Source organism: Ursus arctos, unplaced genomic scaffold, assembly GCF_023065955.2.
Source record: "Ursus arctos isolate Adak ecotype North America unplaced genomic scaffold, UrsArc2.0 scaffold_4, whole genome shotgun sequence".
NCBI lineage: Eukaryota > Metazoa > Chordata > Mammalia > Carnivora > Ursidae > Ursus > Ursus arctos.
Window position 1 is genome coordinate 5942448 of NW_026623056.1, and position 15105 is coordinate 5957552.

The 15105-nt window shown below is 43.7% G+C and overlaps 1 protein-coding gene across 1 annotated transcript in view; it reads left to right on the forward strand.

Annotated features, from left to right (window-relative positions):
- TMEM212 (transmembrane protein 212) overlaps positions 1-15105 on the forward strand; it is a 32529-nt gene that overhangs the window by 4712 nt on the left and 12712 nt on the right. The window contains exons 2-3 of the mRNA XM_044384622.2: positions 3764-3826; positions 5024-5418. Coding sequence (XP_044240557.2) covers positions 3764-3826; positions 5024-5418 — 458 coding nt within the window. The remainder of the gene's footprint in view (positions 1-3763; positions 3827-5023; positions 5419-15105) is intronic.

Genomic DNA, 15105 nt, shown 5'->3' on the forward strand with positions numbered 1-15105 from the left:
CTCAACTCCTTATCACTTCCCACCCCCACCCAGGTTTTATGCCTACATAACTTCAATAGCCAAACTGTGGGAACCCATTCATGAATGAGTTATAAAACCAATCTATTGGGTAGCTAGCGGCATTTATAAAACATGGATAGGATAGGATAGGATAGGATAGGATAGGATAGGATAGAATCAGACTGTATCTCACATAGTAACAGTATTATGATTTTGGTTAGATATAAAAATATTTATAACCTGGCCATGATGCAAAATATATTTCTTGCTATGGATAGAGGTTTAAATAAAAGATCGGAGAGGGGGTTGCCTGGCTGGCTCTGTCTGTGGAACGTGCGACTCTTCATCTCGGGGTTGTGGGTTCGAGCTCCACATTGGGCGTAGAGATTACTTTATAAAGGTGAAACCTTGAAAAAAATAATAGTAAAGAAAAAGATTTGTTTCAAGTTCCTACAGAGACACCTAGACCTCCCTGCATCCCGACCCAAATGCACGTGCTCACAGGCTCCTCTTTCTGTCAGTAAGGCTCCTTCTTTAAGAGCCTTCAGTGTCACTTCATCGTCCAAAGTCCAGATATGTTAGCCTGATTTTCCAGGCCTTTCTCAACCTGGCCTCACGTGGCTTTCAAGCCTGATTTCCTACTCACTTGTGCCCAGAACCAGCCCTGCCCCCCATCTGGGCCCCTGTCGCACTGTCCCCCAAGCCTGCCTGCTGTGTTCCCACCTTTGCACGTGTCACTCACTCAGACTGCCCAGACTGCCCCTTCCTCAGCCACCTCCCACTGGAATCACATCCACCCTCCAAACCGGCTTCGGCTCCTGTTTCCCCCAGGGTGCTTTCATCAGCGATCTTTCCCACGGAAGTGGTATCTTGTCACTGGGCTCTTCTCACACGGAAGGCACTCACTCGTCTTGCCTCATTCGGTGGACGCTCTTCTAGGTGCATGACTTTCCCATCTGGACTGTAAATCCCGAGGACAGTTGGCATCGTTACGTCTATAATCATTACTTGGTGAGCTCGCTCATCTGATTCAGCCTCTCGGTGCCTCGTTTGAAAAGTAGGAGGACATCTCCATCATCATAAGGATTACATGAGTTAACACGTGTAAAGTGTTTAGTGTAGTGCTTGGCATACAGTCAGCGCTTATAGATGTTAATTGTTATGATGCCGTCTGTACGGTGCCTATCACACCCCTTGTTCGTAGTAGACCCACAATAGATGTTTGTAAGTGAATACATTAGTGCATATTAAAATGATTCCTCTAAAAGTTTCTATTTCTGTTGTGACTGTTCCCCACTTCCTTCAATTCATCAGCTTCTGGGAACTGAGTCCTTTACGTGGGCTTTAAAGATTCAGAGGGAGGGCTCACAAGCATCATGCAATCAGAGTGTTAGCAGCTACTCTTGCAAAACCCAAGTCAAGTCCCAGGAACTGCCCGGTGGAGCAGAAAGCTAGCCTGCCAGAAAGAGCGGAGGGAGGAGAGTGCAGGACGGGCCTTCTCTCCAGGCTCATACCTCCCCAGGCACCACCTCCTGGTCCTTCCTGAAACCTGACTGCCCTGCTTGCCTCTCAGACACTGCCTCTCCCATTTCCTTTTCCCTCTTCTCTTCCCTACCCTCAAAACTCTTCCTTTTACATTCTTTTCCCTCTCCCTCTCTAAGTATAAGGTTTTTAAAAAGAAAAGCTGGCCCCTGGGTGGCTCAGTCAGTTGAGTGTCAGACTCTTGGTTCTGGCTCAGGTCATCATCTGAAGGTGGTGACATGGAGCCCAGCATTCGGGCTCCGCGCGCAGCGGGGAGCCTGCCGGAGACTCTTTCTCCCTCTGCCCCCCCCCCATATGTGTGCTCGTGCGCTCTGTCAAATAAATACATAATTTTTTAAAGAAAAAGAAAAGAAAGCAAGGAAAGGGAGGCTGTGACTCAGGGGACACCTCACCCTCTGTCTCACAGGCCCGGGGGGGGGGGGGCGCCCCAGGAAAGGTGGGTGTGCTCGCTCCTGAACCTCCCGCGTCCACAGGGTGGATTTCACAAGTTACTGAAAGGCATTCATACACCAGCCGAGTCCATGAAAGATCTTTTCAAAGTTTTGTGTAAACAAAGCAAGATTCAAGCTGGCGGCTACCGCAGAAATAACAGGCCACTGCAAGGCTGCAGCATTTTTCAGCGTTCGAAAGGAGAGCAACGGTTCCTGCCAGAGTAGCTAAGGCGGCGTGCGTGCGGGCGTCTGCTAACGCCAGCTGTCTGCGCGCAGGCGCACCAGCAGCGACTGTCGCCTCTGCTTTTCTCCTGTTCGGTCCAGTGTTGCTGTCTCACACGGGCGTGACGCGCGCACTGACGGCGCCTTGCCTCTGAAAGCAAACACCGGCCCCGGCTCGGCATCGGGGCTCGGCTGCTCTTAGGAATTCGCCTGTTTTGGGGTGCTATATATGCTGGCTCGACCTCCGCAGGGTCCCTTGGAAACTTTCCTCTTGGAGAATCAAACCAACCTCTTTCGACTAGAGAAGGTTCTGTTTTTATCCACGGGAGTTTTATGCTATGGCAATGCCACGTCTGGAATTTCGGACTTAGCTATCCGAGAAGCCCGGGTGAACACACGTGTGTGAGCTTCCCCCCAGCCCTCCCCGCCCCCCGGCCACCAAATTCTCCAAGTCGGACATTCGAAATAAAATATGCCAGGAAAGGGAAAAGCTGGATCTCAAAAAAAAAAAAAAAAAAAAACCACCCGAAAAAATCAAAAACAACAACAGACCAGGCGGGACACCCCAAAAACCGTATTGCTAGAAACTGATTTTTCCCCACAAATTTGTTGATACTCTACATACAGTCATATTTGTTTCTCTGTCAAAAACCTAATTTGTAACTACTTTTAGTCCTGCCCTCATTCTGTATCTTGTTTCAGGCACATCTCTTCCTGGTTTTCTCTCTCAACCTCAAATCATTCCCCCACCAGGAACAAATGATTTATGGGCCAGGAAGACGCGGTTTCCAGGCTCAGTGACCACAAAGGTCTCCTTCATCAGACCCGGAGTGGAATCAAAGATGAGCTCAGAAATTTTTTTTTTTTTTTCATTATATATTGCTCAGTTCTGGTGATACCATTCCCTCCTTTGTTTAACTATTTTCATTCTGCACCTTCGGTCTTTTTCCCTTAGAGGAGACTAACAACAACAACAAAAACAACAAAACAAAAAAACCTCTTGAAACCTGGACACACTGCACCCAGAATGATTAACGTCCCACCACGCATTCACTCTAATTATAATCTTTGTTACTATTTGCATCCCACCAGCAGGCCGAGGCTGCAGAAGCTCGAAAGAAAAGCAGAAAGTAAAAGATAACGCTGTTGCTGGGCGGGTTTTCAGGGTTCTGTGGCATGTTTCCTTTCCGGTTCCTCCCATTTGTAATTTCAGCAATTTGTGAGAAAGATGAACGATAGACAATGAATCAAAATAAAACATATGGCAAGGGTTATAAAGCCAAGCTTTTATGCCAGTGACACCTTACAGTAGTGAGGGTTATAATTGTGATGGCAAAGGCAACACAGAAAATCAAAAAATGAGCTTGTATGAATCATGTCTTTATGACACTGATGGCTTCTTTGCCTCATTGTCATCCCAGATGAGGAGGAGATCAGAGCCATAAATCCATTTAGCCATTTGCTGTTCTTTCTAGTTCATAATAAAGTTGTCAAACCGTGAGACAGATTGAACTCTTTTCAGAGCTACCTTCTATCATAGATGTTATTTTCCCATTTTCCTCTCACAGGCCGTCAAGACTGGGATACTTCTTCTGCTGTTGGCTCACAAACAGCGGACCAAGAGATACCTGGTAAATATGTAGACATGGAGGAGGATGGTTGAATAGATTTGAAGGTCAAATCTCTACCAGTTCAGGATGGAACATGGGGAACGTGATTTCCAATTATCATTGAATTCTGTCTGATTGATGTCTTACTCTAATGGATTTCAGCGATAAACTAGGTTTTAAATGGATAATTTTTATCTGATTTCTTCTCCAAACACTTTCTACAAGTTCCTGTGATTATTCTAAATATGTAAGTGTTCCAGTTGGGAGAGGACACAACCAATACTGATGGGCCTGAACTTCACTTTGAATAAATGGATCTTTGTTTTCTTATTATTTATTTTTTTTATAATAATATTTTTTATTATATTATGTTAGTCACCATACAGTACATCCCTGGTTTCCGATGTAAGGCTCGATGATTCATTAGTTGTGTATAACACCCAGTGCACCATGCAATATGTGCCCTCCTTACTACCCATCACCGGTCTATCCCAATCCCCACCCCTCTCCCCTCTGAGGCCCTCAGTTTGTTTCTCAGAGTCCATAGTCTCTCATGCTTCTGTAGGTTACTCTGTTTTTAATCATGTATTTTTAAGGCTCACCTCCTCAGTTTGGGATCTCCTTCCAATGTCTCTGTTACTTCTCCCCCTAAAAAAGGATGCAAAGTCTATGATACCTTGCATTTCAATCGTATGGAGCCAAGTACTCCCACAGTATAGAAAGACTACCTTGATGTGATCATAGATTTAATGTACATGTGAATCTCGTGGGAGTCTGGTTAAAATGCCAAGTCTGATTCAGGAGATCTGGGTGAGGTGTGAGAGTCTACATTTCCAACAAACTTCCAGGGACGTCAGTGCTGCTGGACCACGGACCATGCCCTGATTAGCAAGGTACTAGGATAAGGCAAGGATTCTGTGTAATGTTTGTTTTTCCCAGCCCAGACTGGCTGTCAACACATGACAGAAGAAAAATAAACACATGTTTGTTGAATGGAATTCATTTCAATTTTGGCCCAGTTGGCTGATATGTTATTCTCCTATAGCGTAGATTCAGAAGGAGAACAAAGGGGCCTGAAAGAGAAAGTTGTAATGCATTTCTCCTTTGCTTCCCAGTAAAAGAGATTAATACCCGACGTCTCCTTCTTTCTTCATATTGCTGAGAAGCTTTTGAAGTATTCGTTCCCAAAGTAACAATTTGTTTTTGCTTTCTTTTCAGTGGGAAGCTAGCTTCACCTTTGTGATTGTAAGCATGATGGCATGTCCACTTCATTTTGCAGTAGCCTTGGAATCTGCTCTCCTTGGCCCATATTGCTTCTACTCATTTTCAGGGATAGCAGGGACCGGTTACCTCGGTTATGCAGTCGCCTTTCCTTTCCCATATGCAAACTTCCCATCAGCTTGTGTGGACCCGCCACACTATGAAGAGTACCACCTGACGCTTCAAGCCTTTGACCTCTGCCTGAGCTTTGCCATGCTCTGTGTGTCCCTGGCAGCATTCATCAAGCTTTCTGCAGGACTTATCTGGAAGAGACACTTACAGGTAAGTTTCCAGAAAGGGGGAACAAGTTCTTATTCCATCCGGAATGCTAAAATGGAAAGTCTGCCAGATTTGTATTTAATCTGCCTCTCTTATTTATCACTGTATCTTGTATAACCAAAATTTTCCCACCCTTTCTACCTTTGCCCCAGCAGAGAGGCTGATATAACATCAAATTTAGCTTTCTAACTTTTTCCCAGATGGTTAAGAATAATATTGATAATACGATAGTAATAGAAATATGAACTGAATGTTTACTGTCAGTGTTCTTCCCATTTTCTAAGATAGTAGACTGAGCCTAAAGGGTTTATGTAACTTGTCCAAGGTCACACAGCTAGTGAGCAGTAGGGTCAGATTCAGAACCCAGAACTCTTTCTCTCAACAGGCCAGATTTATCCTGGGCCCCCTTGTCACACACCTTGTACGCTCTCTCCTCCGTTAGATCATTAAGATGCATGGTTCCAGCCTCCAGGACGGTTAGGACAGAACCACTGGGAGTGATTTCTGATTCCAAATTCCTATGCCTGATGCTGGGTCACTCCATTGTGAGTTGAACAGCCTCCTCCTGGAAAGAGATCTTTCCCACGACAAACTCCGATACTGGCTTTATGATTCCAGTTAGTATTATACGAAGGTCAGGTGAATTGGGGTTATGTTAGCCAATTTTTTTTCCAGTTTGATCCCATCAACACAAATCAGCAAAGCTAGAAGACAAGAACTTGGCTCTCTCAATGCCTTTTGTGGTCAGTCTTGTCCTCTTCAACTTCTGCATAAGTCTGCAAAGGAAATCCTGTACATTCTTAGGAACAGAGTGGATTTTACAAGGACGCCTACTGAGAATTGAGGCTAGCTGACTAAAATTACCTCCCCTGCTGTACTGCCAGTGCATCTAGAAGTTTAGAATTTGAGATTTCTCCCTTTTAGGGACCATCCAACTTCCTAGAGCCCTTTGTTCAAAGGAACATAAACCCAGGAGAATCACGCATTAAAGCATTGGCTACCCATAACCTCTTGGCCTGAACAGCTAATCAGACATCTGGCTGCCATCTTGGGCATGACACCCAATGTTTAACACTGAATGGAGGGCAGAGAGAAAAGAATGAAAAGATATCTGCAGAGCCTGGTAATTCAGCCTCATGGAAACCCAATAGTGAGGCTACCTAAAGTGCCTGGAAAGAGAAAAAATTAATTGAAAACAGAGCAAAGTTCCCCAGCTTCAGAATTTTGCCTTTGCCCATCTTGCTCAGAGTAGTTTCTTGGTGTGTGATTTCTAAACTAGCTGTAGGACCCAACACAACTACAACATGTTTCTCAAAGTGGATCAATGACAGCAGAATCACCATGGTTCTTGTTAAACCATATTTCTGGCTTCCGTCCTGGCCCATTCTTAGGGCAGAAACTCTGGGGTTAAAGGCAGGGGATACACATTTTTAACACATGCCCCAAGAGATTCTGGTGAAAATTCTCTTCCTAGCACAGGATTCTCTTAATGTAACTTCTGGACAGAATCTCAATTTTCCCATCTGCATAAAATGCAACGCTAGTTTGGGTGAGAGTTCTCAATAAATTTAATAAGCAGCAAAACTTCAGTGAGCATTTTTGGATGACTTGACACAACTTAATCCATAATGATGGCAGATCATGTTTCATTAGCAAGGCTGAGTGGCTGACATAACGGGACATGAGTTTCTGTATTAATAAATACGCCATTGCCCCCTGAGCCCACAAGGAGCACATGTAGCTTGAACAAACCTTTGTTACCATGTGGGACACCTCAGTGGCTCAGTCGGTTGTCTGACTCTTGATTTCAGCTCAGGTCATGATCTCAGGGTTGTGGGAGAGAGCACCACGTCAGGCTCTGTGCTTGACATGGAGTCTGCTTGAGATTCTCTCTCTTCCCCTCTGCCCCTGCCCCCACTTGTGCTCTCTCTATCTCTCTCTTTCTGTCTCTCCCTCTCAAAATAAATAAATAAAATCTTTAAAAAAAAACCACCTTCATTACCATGTTAGCATGTAGAAATCTCAGCTTTTTGAGGCACAATTTCCAGCAGTGAAATAATGTATTGTTTGTCAAAATTCTAGAAAACACATAACTTTTTTAGAAGAAATGGCAAATCACTTGTTAGGATATAGAATCCTACAGGGTGATTCTGCATTTAATGAGCCTCCATATAGTTATATTGTTAGGTTCCCTTCATGCTGAAAGAGATAAGTAATATTTTTATTTTTTAAATATTTTATTTAAATTCAATTTAGTTAACACACACTGTATCATTAGTTTCAGAGGTAGGATTCAGTGATTCATCATTTAATGATTCATCGTTAAAATCATTTTGCATCCCAGTCAGCTCGAGCTGTTATAAGTAAATACCATAGACATGGCGGCTTAACCGACACATTTGTTTCTCTCAGTGCTGGAGGCTGGAAGCCCAAGATCAAGGTACCAGTATGGTCGGTCTTTGGTCTATGGTCTTCTCTTCCTGGCATGTGGACAGTCACCTCCCTGTGTCCTCACATGGTCCTTCCTGTGCCTGCTCCTGGACTGAGAAGATCTCTGTCCTCTTCTTATAAGGGCAGTAATCCCATCATGGGGGGTCTCATCCTCATGACCTCATTTAAACTTAATTGTCTCCCAAATCACTTACCTTCAGAGACCATCCCAGTGGGGATTAGGGCTTTAACATGCAATTGGGGAGGGAGACACTAACAGTTGATAGCGTCTCATGGAAGGTCACACAGTGTTGGTGTGTGAGCATGTGGTCAGTTGGTACCCAACCAAAACCACAGTGAGAAATGCTTGAAAGAGACATAAAGAGTGTGATGATTTGGATAAAAGCATTATACGAGCGCTACAGACCGAATGTTTGTGTCTTTGCAAAATTCCCTAGCCCCTGCTGTGATGATATTAAGAGGTGGGGCCTTTGGGAGATAATTAGGTTTAGCGAGGTCAGAAGGGTAGAGCTCCCGTGATGGGATTAGCTTCCATGATGCTCTTATAAGAAAATGAGGAGGCCAGAGTTGTCTCTCTCCGCCATGGAAGGAGACAGCCAGAAGGTGGCCATCTGCCAAATAGGAAGAGGGCTCTCCCCAGACGATGAATCTGCTGACACCTTGATCTTGGCCATACAGGCACTAGAACCGTGAGAAATGGTTGTTGTTAAGGCACCCAGCCTATGGTATCCGTGATAGCAGCCCAGGCTAAGACCGCGAGCCCTTCCAGATTTCCAGAGCCTCATGGGAAGAGGTGGAACTGGAAAAGGAATAGGAGCCCCCCTTGTGTGGCTCTGTGCAGCACGCTCAAGTGACCCTGTCGGCTTAGGACTCAGTGCAGGGGGCAAAGGGGCACCACATAGGATTAAGTCGAGAAACTAAAACGCAAAACAACCATAGCCGAAATTGTCTACATTCTTGGTCCAGTAAGTAATAAAGGGACGGGAAAGGAAAGAATTGGGACACCAGACGCGCCGCAGCTGTCCCCTGCAGCTACTCTGCCCCTCCTCCGACGAATGGAACGGCTCCGTCTGTTTTCCTTTCATTATTCATTGTTATGTTTGGGGTTTTGCTTTTTTTTTTTTTTTAATGAAAGGGGAAAGAAAATATTTTCCCCCTTATCATGTGATACAGTGGTTTTCTTCCTTTCCTTTTTTTTTCAATGAATTGGGAAATATTTAGTTCCCATAACAGATGTAGGTAAACCCTTTAAACAGTTCAAAAACATAGGAGGACAGAATATTTACCAGCGGAACAGCCTCTTCCTCCAAACAAAAGACAAATTTGCGGAAATACACTGGCCCCAAATCTTCCAGCAAATGTACCCTGTATCATTAGCAGTAGAAATGTGTTTTGAAACAAATTCATCTCTGACTCTCATTCTAAAGGTCTGAGACCTCATGTGGGGCTTTAGCAAGGTCTCTCTGGTGCTTCTGGGAACTAAATCCCCACGGGGAGATTCAAGTAAACCTCAAGCAGGACCACACAACAGTCAGCATCCACTGTATTTCTTCCTCACAAGTTCCTTTATGTGGTCTCCTCGAAGTGGTCAACAGAAAAATCAGAATCCAGAAAGATAATTGCGGTTCGGGGCATTAGCATTGCCTTCAGCTCATGATGTCGTCTGGAGTAATGATGGTGGTGACATGAGCCTGCGGAGGGCAGCGTAATTGTGGGGACTATTTATTGGGCAGTGAATACTTGTCGGGGCTTCACCTCCTTCATTCCTCACTGCCCTGCAAAGCTCATCAGCCCCGTTTTCATGGAGGACAACATTGAGCTGGTCAGGGGGAGTCAGGATTCGCTCCCAGGCTCAAAGGGTCCGGAGGCCAGGCCCTCACTGCTGGCCCACACCTCATAGGCGGTGTTTCTTCAGTTTTACAGGATCCACGTGGCTTTGCATAGGCATGCGTTTTGTGGACAGTCTTTCTTATGTTTCTCACAGACAAAAAATTAGAAATGGAAGGTATTTTTTTTCCAGAATCTTTTCATTTCATTTAATCAGTGAGACCACACCAAGGATGATAGCAACGTAGGAAGAGAGGAAATGAGACCAAAGTGTCTACCGTGATGTGTTAAAATAAGCTTGGCATTTCGTCAGAACAGAAGCAATAGGTGAGGAGGGAAGTGGACAACTGCTTCTTGTCAGTTTTTACTTATAATCATTGTGCTCATCAGCATATTTTCCTTTTGACGTTCAGCCGGCTTAATCTTTTAATATAAAATGTCCTGCTGGGTTTTTTCCCCCTGCTCCTTACTTTTAATCTAAAATGGTATTGTTATGGGACGCCTGGGTGGCTCAGTCGGTTAAGTGTCTGCCTTTGGCTCAGGTCATGATCTCAGCGTCCTGGGATCGAGTCCAGCATCAGGCTCTCCACTCAGCAAGGACTCAGCTTCTTCCTCTCACTCTCCTCTGTGTTCTCTCTCTCTCAAATAAATAAATAAAATCTTTAAAAAAAAACACACACTGAAGGAATTTTGGCTTTATAAAAGGGCAGAAACTTAAGTAGAAATCAGAAGCCTCCATTCTCTATAATCCTATAAATTCAGTTTCAACAAAGAAAACTGAATTAATACTAGTGAATATTTCAGAATGGCCATGATGGTGCTAATATGTGAACACAAACCATTTAGGAAAGTAACAATGTTGGTGGGACTCTTCTCACTGTATTAATTAACCAGGAGAACATGCAGTGGTTGTTACTGGGTGTTACAGGGTTCATTCCCCCAGGAAAGAGAGAGAAACAGACGAAGTCATTAGGGTCAAACACAACGAAGGCTGTGAGGGGTGAGGAATGACACAATGTCACTTCCCCTCCCAGACTGGCCCTACAAGCCGGGGGCTGTGGACAAGGCCACGGTTCACCCCTGCGTGCGTCCGTAGTTGCAAACTTGAGCCTCCTCATCTAAGACCGCAGGGCTTGGCCAGGCACATCCAAAAAGCTTTCCAGCTCTGCTGCAGTCTGTGATTTTCGTTCTTTCTTTTCTTTCCTTCTTTCTTTCTTTCTTTCTTTCTTTCTTTCTTTCTTTCTTTCTCTTTTTTTCTTTCTTTCTTTCTTTCTTTCTTTCTTTCTTTCTTTCTTTCTTTCTTTCTTTCTTTCTTTTTCTTCCTTCCTTCCTTCCTTTCTTTCTTTCTTTCTTTCTTTCTTTCTCTTCCTTTCTTTTTTTCTTTCTGATTTTATTTATTTATTTGCAAGAGCACACGAGTAGGGGGAAGGATAGAGGGAGAGGGAGAAGCAGGCTCCTCACTGAGCAGGGAGCCCAACTTGGGGCTCAATCCCAGGACCCTGAGATCATGACCTGAGCCCATGTCAGATGTTTAACTGACTGAGCCACTCAGGGGCTTCTCAGTCTGTGGTTTTCAAATAAAACTTTATTCCACTGGAGAAGATTAACATTCAGAAGGGAGGACTGTTAGTAGCAAGGAGTGGCTCTTTACTTGTCCTAAGCCTTACCAGTACGTCCTTGGGGTACATCACACTGCCTTTACTCTGCTAGCTCAAGAAGCAATATATGCCAACAATATTACTCAAATGAGACGAGTATGAGAGTTGTTACAGATACACGGATCACTTGAATCATTTTAGAAAAACCATTTTCTTTGCTCAGTAGTCAATCTATTGGGGTGCCTGGGTGACTCAGTGGGTTAAGCATCGCACTCTTGATTTTGGCTCAGGTCATGATCTCAGGGTCATGAGATCAAGCCCCACAAAGGGCTCTGCATTTGGCATGGAGCCTTCTTAAGATTCTGTCTTTCCTTCTCCCTTTGCCATTCCCCACTTGCACTCTCTCTCTCTCTCTCAAAAAAAAAAAAAAATCAATCTCATATCAAACCAACCAGAATTATCTTGTTGGTTGTCTTTCTTTTTTAATTATTTGAGTATAACTGACATACAGTGTTATATTAATTTTAGGTGTATGATATAAGGATTCAACAATTCTATACATTTCTCAGTGTTCAGCAAGAAAATGTACTCTTTGTACTCTTGACCCCCTATATCTATTTTACCCACTCCACCACCCACCCCCCTCTGGCAGCCACCAGTTTGTTCTGTGCTTAAGGGTCTGTTTTTTTCATTTGTCTCATTTTTTTGTTTCTTCTGTTTCTTAAATCCAACATATGAGTGATATTGATGGTATTTGTCTTTCTCTGATTGACCTATTTCCCTTAGCATTACATTCTCTAGATCCATCTGTGTTGTTGCAGAACTTACCATTGTATTTCTAAATAAGTGACGAACTTAAAACTCCAGTTTATTTGCACAAATATTGTTCCAAATGTTTTTTTCTCTTGTTTCATATAATTAACCTAGTGTCATGGATGAGAAAGAAAGCTGCTACTTAAAGCAATAGAATTACTAGGTACTGGCTGGTAATTCGTACCTATTTGACAAGAGGAATATCTCGTGTTCACTAGTATGTGACTTTCCTCTTGTCATGTGTTGAGCAATATGCCTCCAAAGCCCTAAATACAACATTCATTACTTATACTTGCCTCTCAACATTTACTGAGCATATATTATGTGCCAGATACTGTGCTAAAGGCTAAAGGTGGAGACAGACATAGCTTGGTCCTCCACTGACTTATAGGAACCGAGGGGAAATGTCACCTGGGCCAGGAGGACCAAGAGCCCAGATGAGGAATAATGAGGTTTGAATTAGATAGTGCTAGTGGGCATGGAGAAGAGGTGATGCATTTGAGAGATATTTAGAAGGTAGAATCAGAGGCGCCTGGGTGGCTCAGTTGGTTAAGCATCTACCTTCAGCTCAGGTCATGATCCCAGGGTCCTGGGATGGAGTCCCACATCTGGCTCCCTGCTCAGCGGGGAGTCTGCTTTTCCCTCTGTTCCTGCGCCCCTTCCCCCTGTTCCTGCTCTCTCTCTCTCTCGCATGTGCACGTGTGTGCAAAAATAGATAAATACAATCTTTAAAAAAAAACAGAAGGTAGAATCAACAGGACTTAGTAGCAGTTAGCATGTGGGACAAGGAAGGAGCCCAGGGAACTATAAAGGGGTTTCTTGACCAAGACAAGACAGAATGATTGGATTTAATGTGTGAGTCCTACTCTTGTCACTTAAGGTTAATTCAGTTTCACATCTCATCATTAATAAAAAGCCGTTTTAAGAACCTAATAGAAGGCATTAAGACGATTTCTGCCTGGGATTCTAGCCAATGAGGTACGGAAGCTTGCCACAGGACACTCCACGGCTTCAGATACAAATGAAGCTTTGCTTTGAGTCCATAACAAGCCTAGTTCATAACAAGAGCACGTGCTATAAGACAGTTTCGATCTAGGCTACATTTAACAGCTTATCTCTCCTTTTCTTCTCCTGATGCTCCCATGGCGAAGATTGTCAACGAACACCTGTACATAGCCAAGCCCAATGGAGTCTTTTCGATCTGTGTTTTCCTTGACCTCTCCACAGCCTTTGAAACTATTGACCACTTTCTTCATGAAATCCTCTCCCCTTTGACTTCCACCCACCATTTGCTTTGGTTTTCTTCCTTTTCCAAGGCTTTACCTCCTCAGCCTATCTGAAGGCTCCTTTGCTCTGCTCACTCCTTAAAGGCTGGTGGCCTCAGTTATCACCTTTGGGCTGATACCCCACACATCCATATTTGCAGCCCAGTCCCTTCTCCTGCTCTATTGAGCTCTACATTGGACTATTTTCTGGATACTCTCCTGGGTGTCCTACAGACACATCAATCTCAAGACGTTTATAATGGAGCTGATGATCTCCTTGTCCCCAACACCTGCTCATCTCCCTGCATCTCCAGCTCGATTGCCAGCACTCATGACACTCCGGACAAGCCTAACACCTAGAGTCACCCTCGACCCCTGACCCCTGAGTGGATCACCATATCCTGGCAATAGCACCTCTTAAGTATTTATTCCCTGTGTCCCCCTTTCTCTGTATGACTGGGATGGCCCTGGTTCAGCTCTCCATCTTCTCTCCCTCAGATAGCTTTGTTTCCAATCTCGTCTTTCTTAAGAAGTATCCTCCACACAGGCTCTGGAATGAGCTCTCTCAAGTCCAAATCTGCTCTTATTACTCTCCTGTGGAGTAATAGTAATAGTATAAGTAATAAATATTATTTTATACTAATAGTATAAGTAATAAATATTATCTCATTATATCCTTATGTGGCTCCCCTTAACACTCAAGACACAGCCAAGCTCCTTCATGTGACATTCATGTGTGCGCAGCTCCTCTCCAAGAATATGGACTAAGGTGAGCAGAAAAGGTGCGACTGGGAGTGTGGGGGTCAAAAGAGTAGCAGAGTGGCAGGCTGCAATACTAGATGTCACTCTTATGGCTTCCTAGCCATAGCTAAAATCTTACATAAATGTCTATGTCAGGAATGTTTCAAATTTAAAAACAATTCACACATCGTAGGGGAATATTTACTGTGGTCATGGAATCCAAGAAGAATCTGCAGGAAGGGAAACAGAGGAAAAGTCGATTTGAATTTCCATACCAAGGAATGGTGCCTTATTGAAGACGCATTGGGTTCAGCATTATTTATGACACATGGAGAACCTGATATGCCATGGTACGTTCGAAGTCAGACGGTTTGAGGTATAATCGTTTCCTTCATCACCTACCACCGAGCAGGCTTGAGCAAATCAATATTGAACCTCTTTGCACCTAAGAGACAAAATGTACCTCACATGTTGCCATATGAAATGGCATAATGACTAGTGAGAGCCTTACACAGGCTTGACACTTGATAGTTGCTCAAGAAATGCTTGCTTTCTTCCCCTTACTTCTAATCAAATTTAAATTCTTGGCTCTCATTTGAAGATTTTAGAAAGTACCCTTTAACCCTCTGTTAATTTTCAAAGAGCCCCAAACCAACCCAAACCAGACAAAACAAATAGCAAATGACCAAAAAGGATATTCAATGGAGAGATCCCTCACTTCCTTAGACAGTCCCTGCCCACAAAAGTAATGGTTCTTCTGAATTGCTTTATGCTTATGCCAGATATTTTATTACACATCTATTTCTTTTTTATATTTTTCTGCCATCCCCCTCCACCAACATCGCCAATATTGTTCTCTCTGGTGATTCCTCTTAAATCCTTAAATGGTACCATGTTGCTGTTACTTGAATCATCCTTCATTGGGTTCCTGTGACATAAAAAAGGCTAAATTAAATGTCAGAAGTGACACTCTATTTTCTTTGATAAATTGTAGAAATAAACACTACTTCATTTTTTTTCTTCCTAGGGTCAAAAGAATGGACAATAAATTTGAAGCAGTGTTCCT